General features: G+C 39.6%; 1 protein-coding gene across 3 annotated transcripts in view; it reads left to right on the top strand.

Moving 5' to 3' along the window:
- The window catches only part of TRIO (trio Rho guanine nucleotide exchange factor), a 241,115-nt gene that overhangs the window by 47,760 nt on the left and 168,854 nt on the right, over positions 1-24,501 (top strand). For all 3 annotated transcript variants that reach the window (XM_061346723.1, XM_061346724.1, XM_061346725.1), the window contains exon 2: positions 24,180-24,254. In XM_061346723.1, the coding sequence (XP_061202707.1) occupies positions 24,180-24,254 (75 nt within the window). The remainder of the gene's footprint in view (positions 1-24,179; positions 24,255-24,501) is intronic.

Raw genomic sequence — 24,501 nt, 5'->3', positions numbered from 1 at the left:
TCAGAATGTTTGAAAATGCAGAGTTGCTGTTCTTTCTGTTAACCTTTGTCAGAAGATTACTAAAGGAAGGTGGATGCAAATGGTGAAGCTGTTAGGTTTGCTTTGACAGGGGTGAATGATTTTATGGTAATTTATAATGTTTTATTACAACCTTATGTATGACAGGTTGACCACCCATATTTTTTAATTCCATGAGTCTGGTTAGTTCAAGATTGAATTGTTAAAAATGTTGCTATAATGGTCAGTATAAAGAATGTTTAGGTGTTCTCTGTATACTTATAATGCTAGTCTTCCTCTGTCACTTCTACAGAGACCGAATTATAGGCCTATGATACTGCTGGCATCTTTTCCTGTTTAACAACTCGCTTGCTTCAATGATCTGGGCTTCTAGCAGGGAGGTTAATAGTGTGATAAATAGATAGGGTTTTCTGAGATGATTCACTTGAAGAGGAAAATAACTCAGAACTTCAAATGCTATTATGCAATCCTATCAGTGACTTTGTTAATATGTTAATTTAATTTTGTTTGCGTAAAGGAGCTCAAAGTTTGTTTGCAGGTAGTCCAGTCACAGAGGTTACTCCAGCAGAATTAAAATTGAGTTATTCCATCATACCAAAAATAGTGGTATTACTTATGCCACTATTTCCAGCAATTGCTCCCCGTTTTAAGGATAAGCTACATTCTGGGTGGTTTTCAGTGAGGAAATAAGCATATAAGAATGAAAAATACATTTTGGAAATGTATTTCTAGACACTCAACAGTAACTGTAAAGAGTAGATCTGTAGACTGGGAGTTTTGGAATAGGTTGTGAAAATTAAATGGAGGTAAGAAGTGTCTTGGTGTACAGTGAGATGGTCATATAGTACCTTCTTCACCAGGTCGAATAATAAATTAGACTTTAGGAGCAATCAGTTCAAAGGGAAATCTCTTGAGACAGTGTATAAGGTGAAGTCCAAAAAAGTTCATGATATCGGTTTATCTGCAGGAAAAATGCCAAGTAGTGGCACAAAGGAAAGCAAAAGTTCAGCCAGATTTGAAATAAAAGATTGACATTGAGAGCAACAAGAAGGGCTGCTGCTGCTACATTAACAGCATAGGAATAAAGAAGGAAAAGGTGTGTGTGCTGCTGAGTGGGGTGGGTGATTTAGTTACCATTGCTGCACATGAGGCTGGTGTACTCAGTGCCTTCTTTTCTATCAAGACCTACCAGGTCTTTGTATCTACAGACAGGATTTGGGGAGAAGAGCAACCAGGGTGGAAGATGTTCAACTCCAGTAGCTCTTGAAGTCTTGACCTATGCAAAGTTCATGTGATCAGGTGGGCTGCATCCAAGGATGCTGAGAGATCTGCTTCACATTAGAATAGCCACACAGTCAGAAGGTCACAGTGACCAGAGAAGTTTCTCAATGACTGGAAAACAGTAAATGCTTCACGTGTCTTCAAGAAGGGCAAGAAGCATTACCCAAGGAGCTATAGGCTGGTCAGCTTCACTTTGGTCCATGGAAAAATCATAAACAAAGTCCACTTGGAATCAGTTGTGGGCATGTGAAGGTGCTGTTGTTGACTGCAAATAGCCATCATGAGTCTACCAAAGGAGAGTCATCTGACCAACCCAGTCACCCCCTGTGGTGAAATGACTGCATCTGTCAGACTGGGATAAGGCAGAGAGCAGTGAGTATGATTTGATTTCAACAAGGCTTTTGGCGTGACCTTCCCACAGCAGCAACCTTGTATTCATGTTGGGACATTGATGTAGGTAGGCGGGCTGCTTGTTGAATGAAAAACTTCCTGAATCTGCAGGCTCAGAGGGTAGTGGTTAATGATTAAATTTGTACCTGTTCCAGGTGGAGTTTCTCTATTCTGCACCCTGTTCTGTCTCGCATCTTGATCAGCAACCTGGTGGAGACACTGTACCCTTGTTTTCACTACAAGGATAATTAAGCATTGGAAAAGTTTGCCCAGAGGGGCTGTAGAATATGATCCTCAGAATTTTCTGAGACCCAACTGGATTAAACCCTGGGCCACCTGGTCTGACCTCAGAGCTGACTCTGTTTTGAGCAGGAGGTTGTACTGTGTACCTCCCGAGGTTACTTCCAGTCTGAGCCATTCTGTATTTGGAGCCAGGATCCAAGTTGCACAGAGCCAGCAGGAGCTTCTTCTTCTTTCTGGGCCCTAAAATGTTTCAGGTGTCCTTGTAGTACTTACCTGAGAATTTTTCGATTTCTTGCTTCAAGTTACAGGCTTCTCGTCACTTAAAGGGTGCAGAGAGAATCTAAATGTGCACTAGCATCTTAAGATCTTAAAGTGTAGTTGGTTAAATACAGGTCTAAAGATAGCCGTAAGGACAGTGTAAAATACTGGCCGATGTTAAAATTTTCTTTCTACAGTTTCATGAGTGAAGACAATTTCTCACTCAGGAAACTAAGGCAGAATAGGGAACTCACTTCTACATTGGCATCATAGACACTGCTGCAGGACTGCTCCTGGCAAAAGGAAACAATCTTAGGAAAGAAATGCAGTGTGATTTCTGATGCAGGTGAAGAGGAAATCATGGACTGTTATGTCAGAGAATCCTTGTATTGCAGAGAACTGTAAGTGAAGGCATAAATCTAAGTATCTTGTTTGGTTAAAGGCAAGAGTCTTTAAGACTATCCTATTTAACTGCTTACAGGTCTTTCTATCCTGTGTACCTTCCTGTGCAAGCTTAAGCTACAAAAGTCTGATGTGTAAACAGGAGCTCTAAGGGCAGAATACTTAAACTGCAGTTAATGGTTGTGACAAAGGGGAACTGAAAATCCCAAACTCTGGCAATATCAAAGCTCTGATGGAATTTGGGTGGCTTTATGCATGTAGGCCTCTGTGAAGTTAACTTTGCAAACTGCCTGAAAATTAAGCGTGAAGAATTTTCCTAAGGTGAAGTGGTAGAAGTGTAGTACTATGGGTTACAATTGATTTTCAGGTCTGCCAACACTGAACTGATGTATTGTTTTTTTGAGCAAGAATATACTGACAATTAAATTTAAATAAGGCTTAATATTAAAAAAGACTTGAAAATGAAAATTGCTTCTATGACTAGTGAATAGTTTACCCCATACTGCAAAATCCAAATCTCTCAAGTACTCATGTAAACTAAAAAGAATGATTTCAAATCTAATTAGGAAAAAAATGAGCTTTAAGTTCTAACTGTGAATTTAATCCTGCAGTGATACTTCAAAAAAAAAAAAAACAAAACAAAAACAAATGCCCATGGAATGTGGTTGTATGAAAGGGTACAGAAAATGAGGACAGATGTCAATTTATAACTTTCTTATTCTACCATGTGTGCTTTTGCTTTCTGTAGGTATGCAGGCTGTATAAAACAGCATGGGTTTGTACATTTGCAGGGTGCCTTGGTGCACTGAGGAGCAAGTGACCTGCTGGTGATGGTGTCTTGGGCTTACAGGCAGGCGCATCTGGACTCCACTCTCGTTGTCCCCATGGTGGGAGCCCCGGGGCTGTGCCAGGCAGTTGCTGGGGAGAAGTCAACAGTTGCAGGCTTGGCCCAAATGTGCCTGCAGTTACGAATGAAAGAGTTCCCTATGTAGACCCTGTTTAGCTTGGAGTTAGGTAGTGTGTATAGACTGTCTCCCTCCACTGCAATTCTTTGGGGGATAATTGTTTCTTTGATAGGTTTGCCCACATGATGTTGGCAAGGCCAGTGCTATGTAGTGCTACATAGATACTTACTGGCCTGTCACAGTGAGCTGCATTCATATTCAGGAATAAACCCTGGCATCCTGTTAAAAGTTGAATTGCTTACATAGTTGGCATAGTCTTACTGAAGTAATTGCTGATGTATGGAGCAGTGTTTCATGGTAAAACACTCTTTCAAGTGCTTGAGTCATGTTAGAGGCATGTTGTCTGGAAATGGCTAAAAGATTCCTTGTTGGTTTTCTTTGTTCTCTCATTTCCTGAAGGAACAACAAGGGGGGGTTAGTAATTTTCTTTTTGTGTAGCTGGCTGACATGGAATTGTGTTGGTCCTCAAGCAGGACAGCTTGTGTGCTATGTCTGTTGGAAAAGGTGTATCAGTGCTGTGGATTGATGTGCTTGATGTGACACAGGTCAAATATCTTCACATTTTTATAGCTGTCAGTGGCACACTTTCTAATGCGGAATGCCTCCTTGATGCATGTTACATGGTGAGCACAGGCAAAACAGGAAGAGGATCCTGTCATTCTCAATTTGCTTTAAAAAAGCTTTTCTTAGTCATATCACTCACGTTTTTGTTTTTTTTTTTTTTTTTTTTTGTGGTAACCTGCTCTTAGCTGCTTTAACAAAATCATGCTGCTTTGTTTGCAAGTCCTGGAAACAAAAGGCAAGGCTTGTGAAGTATTGGCAAATATATGCAGAAATCTGGAAATTATGTAGCTTTGCTGTACAAGTTGTTAAACAAGTCTGTGGAAGACCAATGCTAATAGGGAAGCTGAAATCTCTGTCTGCCCAAATGCTTCTTGTCCAGAGCAGCAGTGAGTAATATTCCAGATTACAGCGGGAGGGAAAGGACTGTCTTAATTTGGGGTCATAGTCCTAAATGTCTTTGAATTCTTTAAGCACAGAAGTGGCAATGTCTAATGTAAAGCAAATAAACATATTCCTTTTTTCCTTGGTATGAACAGGGTAACCTAAGTAATGCAGTGGCCAAATTGGAATTCAGCTTTTGTGCGAGCATTAAGACAACAGCCTGTGAATAAGGCTTAAGCTGTAGTCTGGTAGGATGTGGTAATTCACCAGAGCTGTCATGGAGTAAAGGCCCTGAGTCAGTTTGCCTGGAAATGTTCCAGTTATGACCTGGATTTCTTGTGCTAGCATGTGTGTGCCCTGTGCTACTGTGACACACTGTCAGTCTTGGAAAATGGCCGTTAAACTGAAATATTTATATTGTTCCTAATGTCTTGCCTTTGTCAACCCAACCCAAGTGAACCAGTTTCTTTTAACTGAGTGGAGTAACCTCTCATACCCGTAGCTGGCATTAAGAATTTTAAATCCATAGGTCATACAGGTATGTTAGCTTTTCGATGAGATATGATGAAATAATGGAGGATTAGATATCTTAAGGTAAAATGAAGCAGAATATTTTGTTTTTCTCCACTGTAATTTATCTTACATTTTATCATCTGGTGCTGTAGGCAGGAACTGTTGCTCACTAATGCCTAGTTTGTTCTTAATTAAATTGTTGATGTAAAGCGTTATCTAAATCTTAGGTATGTGTTACACTGAAATGATAAATTCATCAGACTGTTAATAATTCTTGTGGTTATTTGTTTAAATCCGAAGAGTAGTAGTAACTAGAGAGAATATTGGAGTGTTGATATGGGCTTTTTAAATTTTGTTTTGGAAAGGATGTTCTGGTGGTTTAGAAATCAGGATAAACTTTAAATGTGTCACTTCAGTTTTAATTTTCTAAGGCAGTGTGTATGTCAACTTTCATTTAGGTCATGGCAATATCATCCTCAGGAGGATAAGCATTTCAGAAACTGGGATGTGAATGTTCATGTAAATATGACCAGAGATGAAATGATTAAGGAAATAATTCTGTATTTTGCTACATACTTATGTGGGATAACCTTGCTAGCAAATTTGCGTGCACACTGAAGCTTTTTATGTAAGAAACATTTCTTGTTGTACCATGATGATTAGATAATGGAATTCATTAAAGCAAAGCAGAGGATGGAGTTTACAGATTACCAAAAATTAAAAAAATTAATTAAAAAAAATTGAATTGCAGACCCTCGAAGTTGACAGCTTCGAAGGTGACAATAACTGAAAATTGCTTGCAGATGTCTAGCTAGTGTTCAGCTTCTGCAACTGAAACAGGCTTGTGTGAGATGACTGGGCAGAAAGAAGGTTGGCTGTTGATTTTAAATTACATTGCATTGCATATTTCAGGTTCTCCTGTTCATGTCATACTGTATGAAGTTTGGCTTAAGTCCAGATTCTTAGGTGGTGAACTCTTGTTACTCAGTTTTATTGGAATGTCATTGCCTAATATACAAACATTAAAAAGTTCAAATTATTAAACTGAAATTTTAAGTAAGGAATTAGAAGCCTTGATTATAATTGTTTGCTTATTGTGGACAAATATACACAAGATTAATAGCTTTTATTTGTAGTAGTGGTCCTTTCTATTGAGTTTTGCAGCAACAGGATTTCTAGTTCATGACTCCAGACTTGTGTGTAGCTGGGGAAGAGACTGTGTTTTTCAAACTGTCCTCTGATTTGGGAACAGTTGTATCTGGGTATTACACAGGATTAAATAGCAATCATTGTCAAAGCCTCTTTGGTAGTAAATCCAGGCAGAGCAACTGTTAAGCAAACTGACAGTCAAGGAAACTGTACAGGCAAAAGACAGGCATTGACAAAGATGACTTGGATATTGAACATGTATTATACCTTTTTTCATCTGACTGCTCAAACAAGACTAGTTGAAAAATGTTTTGACTTGAAAATAGAGCTTCTTGAAGAAGATGGAAACCTAGCAGTTATGGGAACTATATCAAATCCACTGGGGTCTTGAACTCAGGTTTGAGTTTTTGAAATTGGAATTCATTATTTTTCTGTTAAAGGGATAAGGATTTAATTTGCTCTTATTCCCAAGCATCATTTACTTTAGCCATTCTTTTAGCCACAGACAACAGAATATGCATGTTGGGGTATGAGCAATGTGTTCCTATAAACAGGATACAACCAAAAAAGCTGGTGTGTTGATACTCCTGAATGGTAAGTCACTAGACTATTTCTTGAACTTTATCTTGTAATGGCACGTTACTGTATAATACTTAACATTAAATTGGATGTGTAGCTATAATATTGTAGACTCTTCTCTACTTCTGGTAGTTAATGACCTTGTAAAATGGAGAAACAGAAAATGTAGCTGTGGTGGGTGAAGCCTGACAGTGCTTCTTGACAGTGTGTCAAAGCAATTCTGTATTCTTTTACTCTCCAAATAGATGTGGGTAACACTTCATGTTTTAGCATGATGTAAGTGATAATGGCAGCTATGGTATTAGGTGTCAATCAAAATAGTGTGCTTGTAATATTAGTCATCTGCTGAAGGGAGCATAAATGCAGATACTGAGCTCATTATAAACAAGGGATACCTGTGGTGTGTTCAGGGCGAATAGCACTTCCAAGTAAAAGATGATGATTCTGGAGATAAGGATGTACACAGATAAGCTGATGGCTGGCTGTGTCAAGATAACATTGCTCACCTGACAACTATTCATTCAAAGACTAGACTTTAAGCTAGTAGCAACACAGTTGTTTTCTTACTCTAAAGGTGCTGTTCTGGAGAGTGAAAATTCAGAAGATGGCATTATAGCTAACTAGGGTAATGCAGTAATTCTGTCTTTTGTAATTTGATCCATAATCTCCAGCAGCTTTCCAAAAGTGCTCTTGTCTGATTTAGGTTAATTGTGTTGTAATGCAGGGTTTCCATGATACTTCCCTTAAAAAAAAGTCTTTCCCAATTAAGACTCTAGCTGGTATATGATGTACAGTTAACTTTGCTTGGGCTTCCCACAGTATGTTAAAATTCAAGCTCACAGCTGAGCTCCTAATGTGTGGTACTCCTGAATAGAAATATATGGATGCAGCTGGTTTATAATGTAGCTCATCTTCAGTGTGTTTGATGGGCTGGAGTTTCAGAACTGGGTAAGCTCCATGGTACTAGAGTTGCCCCTTAGCCTTCACTTACATGTTTCTGTTCTACTATGCTTTATAAGTGTGAGGATATACCAAGCATGTATTGGATGAGTAGGTCATGTTTTCTCTTGTTTATTTGATTATAAATTTAAGCATATGGGACTTTTTTTTTTCTTTTTAAGTCCACATTGTAAGTTAATTTTACTGTGTGATGTATTGATTTCTGTTAATCATAGGCAGTTACTTTGTTAGAAGTTCAGTAAGAAGTTAAATGCTTTTTCTGGGCTAAATACAGGCTCTCCTTTCGAGATTATTCCACAACTTCAATCACTGAACTGTTTTCTATGTACTTTACAAGTTGGCTAATTTAACTGGGGTTTTGGAAGAGAACTTGCAGAATTTCACTCAGAGATAAATACTCCATATGGATGGAGTGCCTTGATGTTGACCCATAACTGTAGGTCAGTCTTCACTTAAGGAAGCCAACAATGAGTATTTCAACTTAAATTTTTTTAACAATAACCAAATTGTGCAAAATGAGTTACAGATATTTGACTTACATGTGTAAGTTTGTGTGTGCTTGGTTTGAACAAATGGTTGTTTTCTCTTGCCTTGTATTTAGTTCAACTGATTGTCCTACTTAAAATTTATATGTGGAAGTCTGTGTACTTGCCTGACTTGTGTGTTTGTGAAGAGAGTCTCATCCTGATAGAGCATAGTAGTTTCAATAGCCTTTCTTTTTTGAGGTTGTGGAGAATTCTGTTTGTTAAAATTTTCCCATATATTTTTCTCTTTCCTCACAAAAAGTGAAACTCCCCTAAAATGTTTTTCTCCCAGGTGACATTTCGATTTTAGTGGAGAGATGTCTTACTTGCTCAGCTTTATTTTTCACCAGTTTGTCAATGAACAGCTATACTTGATAAGCAGGATTTAATGCATGTGAATCTCTGTTTAGACTACTGACGTGGTGGTTAGTTAAACTAAGAATCCCCAGCCTGCTTTTGGTAATTATCGTAAAATCTTGGCTTAAGATGGCACTGACACTAAAAGGGAATATTGACTAGACTGTGCACTTGATAGTACAGTTGCATGGAACTTGGAAGAACTTTCTCTTTGGCTTTTTGCTGTGTATAGTGATGTGTTTGCACACATGCATATTCCCTGCAGTTATTTCATGAGCTACCAATAACTGCACACATGTCTGTACCAGAAAATTAAAAAAATCTTCTGAGTTAGCACTTTGAAGGCTTAATGCTTAATGTGGAGTGTCTTCTTTTTGGAAAAGTGTAAGTAACTACAAGAAACTTTGCTGTATATTTTTGTGGTTAGTCCTCTGGCTGCCAGTAGTTACTTCCTGCCTACCCTAACTGTATCATATTGCATTAATATGTTTGATAGAAGGAGTTAGAAAGCTTGATATACTTAAGCTTTGAATTCAGTTGTAATCAGTTGGTAGGTGCTGATAGACTAACAAGTAACAACACTGGGCTGTGCTGTTAAAATAGAAGCAGACTGCAGAGCAAATAGTGAAGGTAACCATCAGCTATTTCAAACCTTAGTTCAACAAAACGAAGGTAGGAAATAGCAGTAAAATTGACTGTCACACTTAATTTCAGTACTTTATGAGAAGTCAAAATCTTAAACACCAGTATCTTTAATATGAAGTAGTATCCTTTAAATTGTAAAGATACAAAAAAAATAAATAATCCAGGAAGGTTAGGTAGCTTATATTCATAGCAAGTCATTGAAACAAGAGCTTGAAGAGTGACAGTTCAAAAACATCTGGTGGTTTTAATGGCAGTCAATTACCCAAAGCCCTCAAAAACAGGCCATGTAAAAGGATGGGATTCTCACATCTGCCAGTGACAGGCTGCTTTGTAGGCAACTTAAGCTTCTGATACTGGCCATGTTTGAAAAGCCTTTTGGACTTGTGTTTTTCTCGTACATCCAAGTACACTTTAGTGTGTTGGTTTTGATTCTTCAATTAACTTTCTTTGTAAAACAATTACTTCACAATAAAGCTATCAAGAATGCAGGTAGAGATGCTGTGTTACAGTGCTGTAACTTGGATCCTTAGCATCGTCATATGTATTATTTCTTAAAGCATAAGTGACAGAGTAAGCCCTGTTAGTTCAAAATTTTACTTTTTATGAATTTCAAGTACTTGATGTTTGTTTTCCCCAGATATTGAGATGGTAGAACAATTTTTACTCTGCTTTGAAATCAGAGCAGTTTTGTTGCTGCAAATAATATTAGCATTCTGACAGAAATATATCCTGCTAGCTCGCTTGCAGCTCCTATTTGGAAGTGTTGCATGCCATAGAGTTTGCGTTTGGTGCTTAGTTTCGGAGTTCAGAACTAAGTGGGCTTTGGAAATGCACTGATTTGAGCTAACTGGGATAAATTTGTATAAAATTGAGTTATATATGGTAGTGGACTAAGTCTTGCTTCTGACCCTCATGAGAAAGAAGTATGCTGAGTTAGAGTATCTGCTAGAGGAGAGTGTCTCAAGACATCTCAAGTTGATGTGTATGTACTTCCAATTCTGTTAAGTAACTTCTAAAGAGAATTAGTCCTCCCATGGTAGTGGAGATAAAGTATAATATAAAAACTGTGTGCATAAAGGACTTAGTAAGAATGTACTTGTGTGTCAAATGTACTCGGTGGTGCTGGTCATACACACTTGTGCTTAGTTAGGGAAGTCTGATGGTAGGCTGTTGTGATGTATCAGCTATCAAAATTTTTGGGGAAGTCTTTTTATGGAGAAGTTGCAGTCCAGGTCTCAAAGTCTGACTGGATGCTCTGTAACACTTGCCTTACTTTGTGCTCAGTCCAGAATACATCCATTATCTGTCTATATACTTTCAAATACCCGAATGACTTGTGCTGGAGAAGGGCATGATACTACTTCATGTTCAAACTTTCTATAGCTGCCAGGCTAAAAAGATTCAGTAAACCTCTGACATGACTTAATTTCTCAGGGGCTTTTGTTTTTGCTATATATAATGATAGATAAGAGAGTTTGGCAGTTTAAATGGGATGTCAGGGTATTGGAGCTCAGAAGTAAACGTGAAAGCTGCTGCATGACTTGTCTGCAACAAACATGGCTCTATACCAAAAGCACTTCTGTAGAGAATGCTTCTCATTTAATAATCTGTAAAAATAAAAATATTTGCCAAACTAAATAAAGTATGAACTGTTGTTGTACTGTACTACTGCCATAAACTTGCGTGTTAACCTGATGAGATGGTGTAAGGGAGTGGAGGAGAATAATAAAATAAAGATGAAAACAGCTAGAGAGAAATGTAATTCCACATTTGTTACTGTTCTACAGAGGTTAATATTTCTAATTAAACTTTCTGGGTCATTTAGAAGTACACCTATGGACTGTTAATTTGTTTTGGAGTTTAAAGTCTTCAGAGACAACGTTGTGTAACTTTAATCATGTAAGGAACTAAAGACATGAAGGCAAAGGCATTGTTAAAGTCTTACCTAGTGCTTTTAAAATACACTGTAGACATCTGAAGTAATGTATTCATATACATGCCAAAATACATTGCTGCTTTTTAGTGCAATTAAAATGCTAGCTTCTATTGTTGTCTCAAAGAGCTCTTCCAGGAAATCATATGCATTTAGAATTTTGTGTAGTGAGTGAGTGTTGTAGAAGACCAAAAAGAAAAACATTTTAATTGAGCTTAAATTAGGTTGGTTTTGTGAACTTAATGAAAATACTGTAGCTTACAGTATTTGAGTCATTGTCTTTGTCCTGATTTGCTGATGATATCTGCACCATACTCCATAACGCTTGCTAAGTCTGAGTGTGTTCTTCAAAGGCATGGGTCAGAGGTGCTAGAACATGCCCATGTGATGAATGCCCTCAGTTGAAATAAATGGAAAACATTTGCTAGTGGTGGTATTTTGCAGGTAGCATTACAGAGGTGGATGGATGGATATATTTGGGCATATAACATCTTTGTATTGTCCATGCTTTAGAAGGTTGAAGAATAAAGCTGATGGATGAATACTCACTGCCTGTGCCTACAGGAAAGCAACTGTCTGCATTTTCTTATTTTAATGAGGGAAACCGTATCGGGGTCCATAGATTTGATGTTAAAAATTTGAGCATGAAATAGCAGGAGCTCACTAGTACTTGACTGGATTTATTGTGCTGGCAAGTAGTAGGAAGTGGTGAGGTACAGTCAAGTTAAAACAGCTTTTGTCTAGTTTGGTCCGTAAAATGAGCAAGATTTTCCTATGTGATTTTTTTTTTTTTTAAGATTGATTAGCATTCTTCTGAGTATAATGCAGTGCTCCTACTTCCAGGCAACTTCTTACCAAAGAAATTTGATACCATTTTAATAGGCATCAATTTTTTCAATCTGTATGTGAATATTAAAGCTATAGAAACAAACAGCAGGATATCTGAATGTCTGTAGGCTTCTGACCTAAATAGCATTAGGGCCTGCTTACTCTGTTTCATGTATCTCACTATTGCATGTGCTACATATCTTTAATAAAGGATCATTTTCAAACTAACTTATGACTTGAGGATAGGTGAGCTGGTGAGAGATTTTTTTTCTTGGTTTCGAGTGCTGAGTTTGGGAGTGTGCTTCTGACCAGAGTCGTGAGTGCTGCATTTATAGTGATGTGTATCAATTTACAGAAATAGATGAAAGTGAAGGCAAGATGTTAATCTTGTTCTTGTTACAGTAACATAGAAGGACCTGCGTAAGTGGAATTCATGGAGAACACGGAGCCCTGATATAGGTTAAATTTGTGTACTTTCGTAGCTGTGTTAAATGTGGCTCTAATGAGATTCAGACTACTTGCCTTTGTCATCTGAAGAAAATAATCTGCTAGAACAAATTTGATAAGTGAAGAACGAAACCCCCCTTTCTTAGTTGTGACAATCTGCAAAATCCTTTCTGTTGGTTCTCGAGTAAAATCTGCCTGCAGAGGCAGGTGTGGAAAGGGTCTTTTTGTTTCTAATGAAATTTGCCAGAGGGATCAGATGAGGAGGATTTTGGGCAGGGTGAGGAGAGGAAGGTTTACATGATTTCAGATTGCTCATATTTCTGCCTCCGTAAGGTCTGGGGGATGCATCCAGGGATGCAGCATGTGGCAGCGCTCCTCCCGAGTGGAGCGATGGCTCAGCCCTGCACAAAGCTGATGATGTAATGTGTGCTGTGGAGCCATGCTGTCACCCGCTTGCGTGCCGCTCAAGCTGTGCTGCACTGCTTCCCTACCACCCAGCCTGAGCATCGCTCCGTTTTGCCTGAGCAGAGCAATCACTTGTTCGCTTTCCTTGCCTTCCATTGTCTTAAACCTGGATTTTTCATGAAAGCAGCCTGTGGGTTAAGAATACGCATGCACCTGCTCAGAGTAATTCAAGCTATAATTTCTAATGGAATCCTTGAGCAAACGGGATGGGTTATTGGACATCTCTTTTGGCATTTCATACTCATCTCGCATTCCCTTTTAAAAGCAGGGAGGGGGAGAGATAGGTTGCTGTTAGCAACCACTCACATATTAAAAGTGAAATACCCAAGCTTTAATTCCCTGTGGACTCCTGATCACTATTCCTTTTTCATTTTTTTTTTTTTTTTTTTAATTTGGTTCATTCTAGCCATAGCATATGTTAATCAGTGTTTTAAATAAAATTGGCTAGGTAAGAAGATAAAAAGAGAACAGGGAGAAGCTCTGATATAGAACTTTATTTGTCTCCCTCTAAATGTTTCTAGCAGTTACACATCTGGAGCTAAGGGCAGTATAAAGCAAGCTCTGGTTGATTCTTTTTCTCTGTTGTTTGACTGCATATGCACTTGGCTGTTTTTACAATGTAAGGTGAAGGAAAGTGTCTTCCCCTTCCTCCTCACGTTCATCTATTGTATGTGCACTGTAATGTAGCAGAGAGGCTTGGATTCATCCTACATTTCCTGTGTCTTGGTGCTCTTGGAGCTCAACCTCCTTACAGCTGCAAACTAATAAAATGGGAATGAACAGTGTTCACAAATCCAGTTATTTGACATGCGTCTTGTTGCAAACTGCTAGTTCTGCCACGGAAGGAATATAAAATGTTGTGGGGAAAAAAAGGAAAAGGGGGAGGGAAGGAATGTTCAACAAAACCGGGATGTTTAAGTATTAATGTCTCCAAGTATAAATGTAACCTAGTTTAGTTTTTGCATGTGAATCTCCTAAGGTGACAAGTGTTGAGAAAATGTGTGCATATTTGGAAAAAAAAGGTGGAGGAAAGGAAAAAAAAAAAAAAAGGCAGTAAATGCCTACTTTTGGAGGCTATGAATGATAGTAAGCCCAAAAGCAATACTTTGTGCTGTAAAAAGGAATTTCTTTTGAAGAATATGCAGTCTGGTTTTGGTATATTTGATTGATTTTGGGACTGATGGAAATAGTTCTTCCCATTGTTGCTCAGGATAAAACAATGCAGGTGGATTTTCAATCTATTTTAACTTGCTTATTTTTACTGCCCTTCCTGCAGTCTTCATCAGTTTCAGTGTAGAAACAGATTTCTCCAGATGGTGGTTTGGAACAAGAGCCAAAGGACATGATCTAAAATGTTATGTTCCAGCTGTTGCTGCGCAGAATTTAGAAGCTACTGCCTTTCACTTGATCTGTGTTTCTTGAACAGAAAAATAAATAAAAATGATTAAAGACTTGTTGCTAAAACGTCTGCATGTTAAACCAATTATTTATAGGAGGCTGGGTACACTTCTGATAGCCCTGACAGTGTAGGCCCATTCAGCCATGAGTGTCTGTAGCAAACATCAACAGGGAAAGTGTCTGACTGCAGTGAAAGCAGTGTGCTGCTGCTGTATTTGAGCACCACTACAAGGTTTGCCACCTCAGCAGGGCAGTGAAGTATCGTGCACTTAGGGATGGATGAGCAGTTGCCACCAAAACAAATGGACTCACAACAACACTGGTAGGACAGCAGGAACAGATTGAACACCCCAAATGGATAGGTAAACTTAAGAGCACAGTTCCTTCCCCTCACTTCAAAGAAGGGAAACTGATCATATTTTGATCATCTTAAGTTTCAGTTGAAAAATGGATGTTTGTACTTTGGCTTGCCCATTTCATAGGATCAAAGGGGAATTCTGGTTGGGAGGGACTTCGCTACAAAATATAGATAATTCTAAGGTTCCTGTTACATGATTAAAATGAGACTACAGATTTCTAACAGTGATTTAGGATTTGGAGGTTTTCTCAACTTAAGTTGTTAAGGCAGCACTTCAACAACTTTTGCAGTACAAACCTGAGGTAGCTTGTTTCCCAAAGTGAGGAATAGATGAGTATGTAAGCTTTCACGAAAAGGATGGTCACTCCACTGGGGAATTTGACCTTGATTGAGTATTAGCCTTTTCTTGTCTCTCATCTCTTTGTATGTAATTGTGCCCCCCCCCCCCCAATGTACAGACAGGAGAGGTGCGTTCTAGTGTCAGGATATACCACAGAGCTGTTAAAAATAAGTAAGCGAGAACATCTTACACTTGGCAGAAATGCAAAAAAAAAAATAGTGCAGGCAGCTTAAAGAGCTCGTAACCTTTTAATGAATCTCATTTTTTTTACAGCAAGTGAATTTCTCAGCTGTACACTTCTGTGAGGCCCTGGTTGCCATGTGGTAGCACTGCATACGAGCTTGGTACTGATGTGGTGCAATTGCCCGCAGCATGTATGGAGAGTGCATAGAGTGCAAAACAAAATGGGAAGTGGGGGGCTGTTCTGTGAGCTGTTGTGATTAAAGTGAGGGTTTTAAGGTGTAATGTTTTCTGATTTTGAGCCTGGCCAGAGCTGAAGGGAGTCAAAAGTCTACTCATGTCATAGTCCTGGTATTGCTTTGAATTCAGGACTGGGTTCTTAACATCGAATTAATAGCTGTTAGCTACAAGTACTTTGCTTAAGATCATGACTTTGGCTCCTGGAAAAACACTGAAATCATGCCCTTCTGGTTATATGCCTCTAAGCTTGTGTCCTTGTTGGAATCACTTGGAGGTTTTAGAATCTGGACCAAGAAGAAGTGAATGCATAAATGATGAATGCCAAGGTTACTAATGTTGCCCAGTGGATCCGTACGTCAGCTAAGAAGAATCTGCTGATAGTTCCTTATTTGCTCCGAAAAAGAAAGATACATGGTGTTAAAGATGCCATGACAGGCATAGCTAAAAGTTAGTGTTCCTGAGTTAAATTGCCATTATACCATTTGAAACTGGTCATCTGCACACTCATGAAGCTTCAGAGAAGAAATAAAATTGCAGTTCTTGCCATAATTTTCCTGAATTCTCTTGCTTTGTTGCAATGTGGAAGATGGTGTGAGATTGCTGAGCAGCACTGAATATAGGCAATGTCTATAATGGGAAGTGATAACAGTGCAGTTGGTGAATTGACAGCTCTGATTGCTCTATGAATCTTCTACTTGTGTACAAAAGTATGAATTCATAGTTAAGCCTACCATAAAATTGAGATTGCCACTTAAAATACTTGAGTTAAGATCAAGAAAAGCTATCAGTAATCCCATACATGCACTAACTTTAGTTAGTTTTTGCTTCCTTTTGCCAGCTTTTGGGGCTGTATCCTCAATTAGTGCTGTTTTTTGGTTTGGGGTTTTTTTTTTTTTTGTTTGTTTTCATTTTTTGATTTATGAAACTTCAGTTTTCTTCCTCTACCTTTACCTCAGTAGTTTGATTTAATTTGTAAACCCAAGAACTTCTGGAGTTCAGCAATCATTTCTTACAAATCTGATTGAAGGAAAGAGTAAAATGGTTCTACTCAATCTGTCCTGGTGTCTGTGTAACTTTAGAGTAAGGATGTAAAAGGCTTTACAATGGCTGCTTGTGAATCTCCTCCTATCGTGCTTAAAATTATTTTTCATGGAGTAATAGCATATTTAGAAATTTGCCCAATGTCCTACTTGAAAAACTCTCCATGGCAAAATGGGAGAATAGGAACCTGCTCTATGTTCTCTTTCTCTTTCTGGATGCTGGGAGGTGGTGTATAAATTAAATTGCAGCTGAGGTTTGTCATACACAGTTGTTGACTGATAAGAAAGGTGAAGAAACCAATGGATTTCCAGGATTTAAAGTCAATGTCATCATGTTGTGATATGGGGAGGAAAAGGGCAAATAATGAAACTTTTATCAGTCTAATAATGCACAAATTTTATTATACGTGAGCTTCTTTACTCCTTTTTTTTTTCTTTTTCCTTTTTACTTAATTAACTACGAAGCAGTTTCTCCTGAAGTGTAGATAGGATGGCTTTGCTATTAAAGGGAGGAATAGTTCATATTTCAGTTGTGTAGTTGGTATCATTCATGCTGTGAAATAGAAGAAATGTCAAAGACTGTAACATCTTGGATTCTTTTTGCTTAAATGCTGACTAGCTAAAATTTTGGGACTGTTTGTTCCAAGGGGAAGTTAAATCAACACAAAGGGACCAGTGGATGGAAGGAGTTACTGTGCAGAGCGGCTTGCAGTTCCTGCTGCCTTACCTAGGTGCAGAAAAGTGCTGCTTGGCTAGGAAATGGTCTCATCCCTACTCGTGGAAGTTGTTTTAGCTCTCGTCTTCTAGCAAATACTTCTTTCTACTTATGACTAACCTAATTCAGTCTGATTACCTAGCTCCCTTATTACCTGGACTGTGACTTTAATGTAGCAGTTCTGAGTGTGGATACTGCAGTTTCTATTTGGCTTTTTCCCTCCTTCCTGTAGAATGTAGCATAGTGTGTGAATTTGAGCAGAAGCATATCAGAGCAGGTCCTTTGAAAAGAACAGAGTACTCTGTTGGAAAATAACTCACTGAAAGAGGTTTCTCCAGTTTGAGATGGGATATCTGTCAAAGAAGAGGTAGGGGTTAGAAGGATGGTGCTGGAGAAAGCAGCCTGGCAGATAAGGCACTTGCTTACTGTCAGTGACATGACACAGGGAGTCATTCTTCTGAAGTCCAAAGAGCCTAAAGCATTGATGTGCTCTGGTTGAGTCTGGTTCTTTTTGTTTGCAGCTGTGGAAAGGTCTTGTTTTCACGTCTCCAGGTGAAAAACAGTTGTGCTCTTAAAGGTGCAAGTTTTCAGGAGGAGAGCATTCCTTTTTTTTTCTTAATGGGTGTTTGTTCTAACCTTGTTTCAGAAGTTTAGTCAGTTATGTCTGAAAGCAATAGATAAATACTTCATCGACCTCCTTGCAAAGAGATGCTGATCTTAGCCTCAATTTCAGAGTCCTTTTACTGTCTTAATTTCTGTTTCAGTAGTCAGAGTTTGTTGCTATAACTGAACAATGACTATCACTGAAAATACTTTCAAAGTAACAGTTCTATGTTCCTGAGGTAGCAGTGCATCTTTGGGGAAGCTGTTTCTAATGTTTTGTATTGCAGTTGTGTAATCAAGTTATTAACTTAAAAGATGCATTTAAGGCAATTTTGTCTGCTCACTCTGTGTGGCTGACTAGTTGCTAATCACTGCAGTGCAAAATGATTGTTACCTTGTTTCCTGTGCCTCAAGGGTGCCTCAGCCCTAGACTAACAGAGTCTTTGGCTTGGATGCATGAACTACCCTACAGGGTACCCAGTTTCTGTTCCTGCTGTAAAGGTGACTTGTTTGCTGTATTTCAGTGTCCATGGGAAGTTTAAGCAAGCTGGGCAGCCAGGGGAGCACTAGAAGTAAAGGAATGCTCTGATTTCCAGGCAGAAGGTGGCCCCTTATACTGGGTTACTCTCGTCCGCCAGCGCAGATGGATATGCAGCTCTGCAGCCAGGTCTTCGCCCTGGGATTTGACAACAACTTGCAGCCCAACTGAGAGTGGGCTCTCCTGGCCATTTGGATAAAGGACCTCGGAAACCTCCTAGGGGCAATATCTCTACCCAGGAATGCTTTTTTTTTTTCATGGGTCTTTTAACCTGGATAAATTAATACATTGCAGCAAAATGTTAGTTTTGTACAGCATGAGAAGAAGGGTTAGTACAGACAATGTAATTTCTAAAATTTGGCTGGCTGATGGTGTCTTCTGGCTCTGAAGTTGTGGGGGCAAAGAGGAGATGGTGTGTTTGTGGGAAAGACTTCTTTGTTTTCCAGTGCAGATATCTGTGTGAAAAGTTTAGGTGGCTTTCTTTGTTTCTTTCTTGTTTGCATGTTTTAAAGATCTTTAGTCATATGACAGAATATTTCAGTAACTACTCCGTAATAACAGACTTCTAGTAGAAGGTTGTATATAACTTGGGATTGTGTAATCCTGAAAGCTTCATGGGGCAGGGGGAAGCCCTCTTAAATTGGACTACTTAGTCAGATGTTACTTAACCTACTGAAGTTGAATATTAATTAGCTTAATGTGATGTTCTTTCCTCTTGACTGGTAGTTAGGGAAAAGTGTCTGTATGATAATAGAAGGGCATATACTACCTATTAACAATGCAAAACTGTAAAATTAATATTCCTTTAATAAGTATTGAAAATACTAAGGGTGGTTTTCCTAGTTAAGACTAAAATTGTCTTTAAAAGATGCTAGTGTAGGATTTATTATTAAACCCCACGTTTTGCAAATAAAAATGCTTTATTAGGTGATGTGGATAGTGAAAGGAGCAGCACAAATATGTGCCATACATGCACACACATCTCTTTGAAAAGAGTGTGCCACAGGAATGAAAGCCCACTTGAAGTCCGTACTTGCCAAGTGCAGGCTTGGGCTGTGATCCTCCGCTGAGCCCACCCCACTGGGAGCGGGTCTGCCATCGGCACCTCTGCTGGCGCCGTTGCTGCCGGCGTGGTGGGTGCCGGGCTGCGGGCACTGCCGCAGCACCGCGGCGCAGGAGCTGCAGCCGGCCGGCCGGGAAAGGATGACATCACCCTCAGGAACATGTGATGCAGCCGGCTGGCGCGGAGGCTGGGAGCTGTGTAGGGAGAGATTGGTGCAGATATTTATGGCATTTCATTTGAGTGCGGCAAATGCCTTTTAATTTTCCTTTTTTTTTTTTTTTTTTTTTTTTATGAAATCCTCATAGTAGCAAATGTTCTGTGGTGGAAGGGCTTTAAAAAGGGAGGGGAGGACCCACCCCAAGCCCTTAAAACCTGCTTTATTACCGCTTTTTGTGTTATTATTGCTCTGTTGGAGCTCTGTTTCTTGCTGTATTCACCCTCTCTGCTCCCCAGCATTCTTTCATCAGTTGTAATCCCCACAGTCTTTTCAGTTATGCTTTAACACTGCAGAACTGGAATGAAAATTGGCTGTTCAGAGCAACAGGAATATGATAATCCAAGGCAGTCATCCTGAAGGATATGCAGATCCAGAACACGAGCCAAGCCCTAATGTATTTGCTAGGGTGTTTACCTTGAGCAGCCTCTTAATAGTCAAAGAAATGTTAGCTAAATGCTTCTTGCTTTTTATATGCCACAGGCAAAATAAAATGTGCAGCTACTGTGCATCATCTGAGGTGAAATAGTTTAAAGGCTTAGAAATCTGAGCAAGTAAGTTGTGGTAACAACAGTGTCTTGGGTAATTTTGTGCTAAAATAGACAGCAAAGAACAGCACTAGTTTCTGCATGCTCTTTAGGTGAGGAAAAAGTGTTTTCTACCTCTAAATTTGCTGTAAAGAAAAGGAGTTGCCATGGTTTATATGAAAGCTGAGCGTGCTAAATTGGCATTAAGCTTAGGGTGGCTCAAAGCATGTTAAAAAATGTTTAACTCTGGAAATGTGCCTGTATGCAGAGAACTAAAGCCCAAGTATTTTAAGATGGAAAAAGGTATTCGCTGTCTTTTGGGAGTTCTTTAAGTCCACGGTTTTTGTTGAAGTCTTATTTTAAGCTTTAGCCCATACTAAATGAAAACTTAGTAGGAACAAAACTGTAGGCATTTAAAGTAAAAGGTTGATAACCTATAGCCAGTACTCCAAAGGAAGGAATAATACAAGGCATTCCTTTGAGCTATCTTAGACTCTTGTTTAAGGAATAGCTGTGTGCCTCCACTGTTTTGTCAGTCTGGAGTTGCTGTGTAATTGCAAAATATTGTCCATTGTGTAGAAACACTTCATGCAGCATGCTTACCCAAGGAACCAGTTTTCCTGGTCAACCCTTCTGAGAACAGGTATCTAATTTTGGGTTTGTTTTTGCTTTATGGTATTCATGGAAAAGCAGGAAACTGATCAGTGGCTGCAAGATGATTTTCATATTTGAAAAATCATGACAATCAGGTGAAGTTCCTGATGACTGGAAAAAGGGAAATATAACCCCCATTTTTAAGAAGGGGAAAATGGATGACCCGGGGAATTACAGCCCAGTCAGTCTCACCTCTGTGCCTGGCAAAATCTTAGAGCAGGTTCTCCTGGAAGGCATGCTAAGGCACATGAAAAACAGCAAGGTGCTTGGTGACAGCCAGCATGGCTTCACTAAGGGGAAATCCTGCCTGACCAGTTTGGTGGCCTTCTATGATGGGGCTGCAGAAATGGTGGACAGCGGTAAAGCAGTTGATGTCATCTACCTGGACTTGTGCAAAGCGTTTGACACTGTCCCACATGAAATCCTTGTCTCTAAATTGGAGAGACATCAATTTGATGGATGGGTCACTTGGTGGATAAAGAACTGGCTGGATGGCCGCACACAAAGAGTTGTGGTCAGTGGCTCAGTGTCCAGAAGGAGAACAGTAATGAGTGGTGTCCCTCAGGGATCAGTGTTGGGGCCGGTGTTGTTCAGCATCTTTGGTGCTGACATGGACAGTGGGATTGAGTGCGCCCTTGGCAAGTTTGCCGATGCCACCAAGCTGTGTGGTTTGGTTGATACACTGGAGGGAAGGAATGCCATCCAGAGGGACCTTGACACGCTTGTGAGGTGGGCTGATGCCAACCTCATGAAGTTTAACCATGCCAAGTGCAAGGTCCTACACCTGGGTCGAAGCAATCCCAGGCACAGCTACAGGCTGGGCAGAGAAGAGATTCAGAGCAGCCCTGCAGAGAAGGACTTGGGGGTGTTGGTCGATGAGAAAATGAACATGAGCTGGCTTCAGTGTGCGCTTGCAGCCCAGAAAGCCAACCGTATCCTGGGCTGCATCAAAAGCAGCATGACCAGCAGGTCAAAGGAGGTGATCCTGCCCCTCTTGTGAGACCTCACTTGGAGCATTGTGTGCAGTTCTGGTGTCCTCAACATAAAAAGGACATGGATCTGTTGTAACAAGTCCAGAGGAGGGCCATGAGGATAATCAGGGGACTGGAGCACCTCCTGTATGAAGACAGGCTGAGAAAGTTGGGGCTGTTCAGCCTGGAGAAGAGAAGGCTGTGTGGAGACCTCATAGCAGCTTTCCAGTATCTGAAGGGGGGCTATAGGGATGCTGGGGATGGACTCTTCATTAGGGACTGTAGTGATAGGACAAGGGGTAATGTGTTAAAACTTAAACAGGGGAAGTTTAGATTGGATATAAGGAGGAAGTTCTTTCCTGTGAGGGGGGGTGAGGCACTGGAATGGGTTGCCCAGGGAGGTTGTGAATGCTCTATCCCTGCCGGTGTTCAAGACTAGGTTGGGCAGAGCCTTGGGTGGCATGGTTTAGTGTGAGGTGTGGCTGCCCATGGCAGGGGGGTTGGAACTAGATGATCTTAAGGTCCTTTCCAACCCTAACCGTTCTATGGTTCTATGGTTTGTTGTTTTCTTTTGTTTGCTATCTCTGTGTGTGCTGAGACAATGTCCTGGGCAAACACTTCAGTTACAGTGAACTAGAGGCAGCACCTATTGCTGGCAGATACATGTCTAAATGCATTTTTTAAAAATCCCTAATCATGGATAATCTGTAGTCTTCCACAGGCAATCCCCTGTGCCGCTTCACAGTTTTCTCCTTTACAAAACTTCTGCCACCTAAAGTAAACCTCTCACTGTAATTCTAGCCAACTTCCTTTTGCCACCACTAGACTTTGTGTTTTGAGGCCTTCTAGACTAAACAGTGTCGTTTGATTTAGTCCTTCCTCATAGTTTATGACATGTAAACTCCTGGCCATCTTTGTCTCTTTACTCTGTTTTATGTGTCCCGGGTCTCTTTTGAAGGGTAGTGTCCCTACCTAGATATTGTAGTGGCAGAGAAGTCTCAGTATTGCTGGCTGGAATAGAAAACCTGTGATGTAAGTTAAATATATTAAACTTGCTTATAGTACTTGATGTTTTAGCTGTGAAGTGCACAGCTCTTCTCTTCAAGCTCAGAGCCTGAGACAAAAGGGTGTGAAACATTTGGGTATTTTTGAGGAGGAAGAGAAATGGTGACCTCCCTGCTGGGCATCGGTGACAGCTTCTGCTGCCGTCTTTAGAGGCACAGAGAAGGAACAACGTATTTTAGATGAGACTGCAACTTATACACAAGAGCTTGGTCTTGCAAGATTTCCCTGAAACTATAAATACTTAAGCTTATTTTACCTTCTAAATACTAAACTGTTGCTTTTAAGGAGTACAGCGACTGTTTTGTAGCAAGCTATTTGGGCTGTCTTACTTAACAGCACTTCTGGGCTTCAACAGTGTTAGAGAAGTGAGCACTTCCCTCTTACCCCAAAAGAAGTACTGTGCTCAGAAATGAGATTTAAAAAGAAACCGCACATGAATACAGGGAGAGTGGGAAGGACCACAGAATTAGTTGAAGTGTGGGTACATAACCACCCAATTTTTGCAATACGAACAAGATGGGCCCCAAAGGGATAATTTTGTATTGTACAGGTTAATATGGAGTGCAAGGAATATAAAATGCTCCCTGAATCTCATTTGTTAAGGAAGGCAGAAGTTTAGAATCTGTCCACAGAAATGTAATGGAAGTAGGTAGGAGGGACAAGCAGGTGGTGTGCTGCTTTGCAAGACTGACTGTAATCACTCACCTTGGGGATCCTTTCAAACTCCATGAGTATATAGAGTTAACATGACAAAATGTGCTCTCTGTTAAAAAATGCTGCTCTGGTCAGGCAGCAGAAAAGACACAATTGAGAGCTTTATCTCCCAGTTCTGCTCACAAAAGTGACGTGAGGAAAGTTTTGTGTAAATACTGTTGGGGATTTTTTGTAGGTGTTTTTGTGCAGTGTTTTTTTGGGAGGCCCGGAAATTTTAGGGGGTTTTGGTTGTGTCTTGTTTTGCTGGGTTTTGGGTTGGAGTTTTTTGACTGGTAATTGTTTTAAAGGTACCTGCTGTTATTAGGTTGATACTACTTGTCTCTGCTGGCACATAAAGTGGAATTAAAAGCAACAGAATGCAACTGTTAATTTTTATTTATTGATTGAAAAGGCTAATTCTAGTATCCTGTTTTCTACTGTTTTCTAACAGACCATGCAATTTGTCTTAAGCTAGTCAAAGCAATGACTTGCTCATTAATATGTTTTAAAAGTTTAGTTTACTTTTTTCCAACTTTTTATCATAACATTACCTTGATTCTTGTAATCATAACATCCAGATTATGTTCCAAAGGTAAATATTTTACAATACATTCATTAAATGTAGAAACTGGCCTTGTCTGAATTTCTGGCTAATTATCTTGTCTTCCCTTTCTTCAGGGTTTCGCAAAAATGATGAAATGAAGGCTATGGAAGTATTGCCAATTCTAAAGGAAAAGGTTGCATACCTTTCAGGTACAGTTATTTTCTTGTGTTGTGGAATGCATGTCTGTTGCTAGTCACATATAAAATGGTATTTTAAGTACTTTTGTATATCATTACAAATGTCATGGATGGCTAGGGTAGCACCTGTTCCATTTGGCTGTCCCAAACATAACATGAGCATTGTGAAAAGACGTGTAATAAAGAAGATAAGTATCTTGTTGAGTGTGGAACATACTGTTTGTTGTCGTCCCGGTCATGTCCTGTCCTCCCTGCATAT

The sequence above is a fragment of the Neopsephotus bourkii genome, unplaced genomic scaffold (genome assembly GCF_033783945.1).
Source record: "Neopsephotus bourkii isolate Nb327-2 ecotype Australia unplaced genomic scaffold, CSIRO-AGI_Nbou_v1 NB_272, whole genome shotgun sequence".
NCBI classification, from domain to species: Eukaryota; Metazoa; Chordata; class Aves; order Psittaciformes; family Psittacidae; genus Neopsephotus; species Neopsephotus bourkii.
Note: the sequence above shows the minus strand (reverse complement) of the source record. Positions and strands in the feature narration are given on the sequence as shown.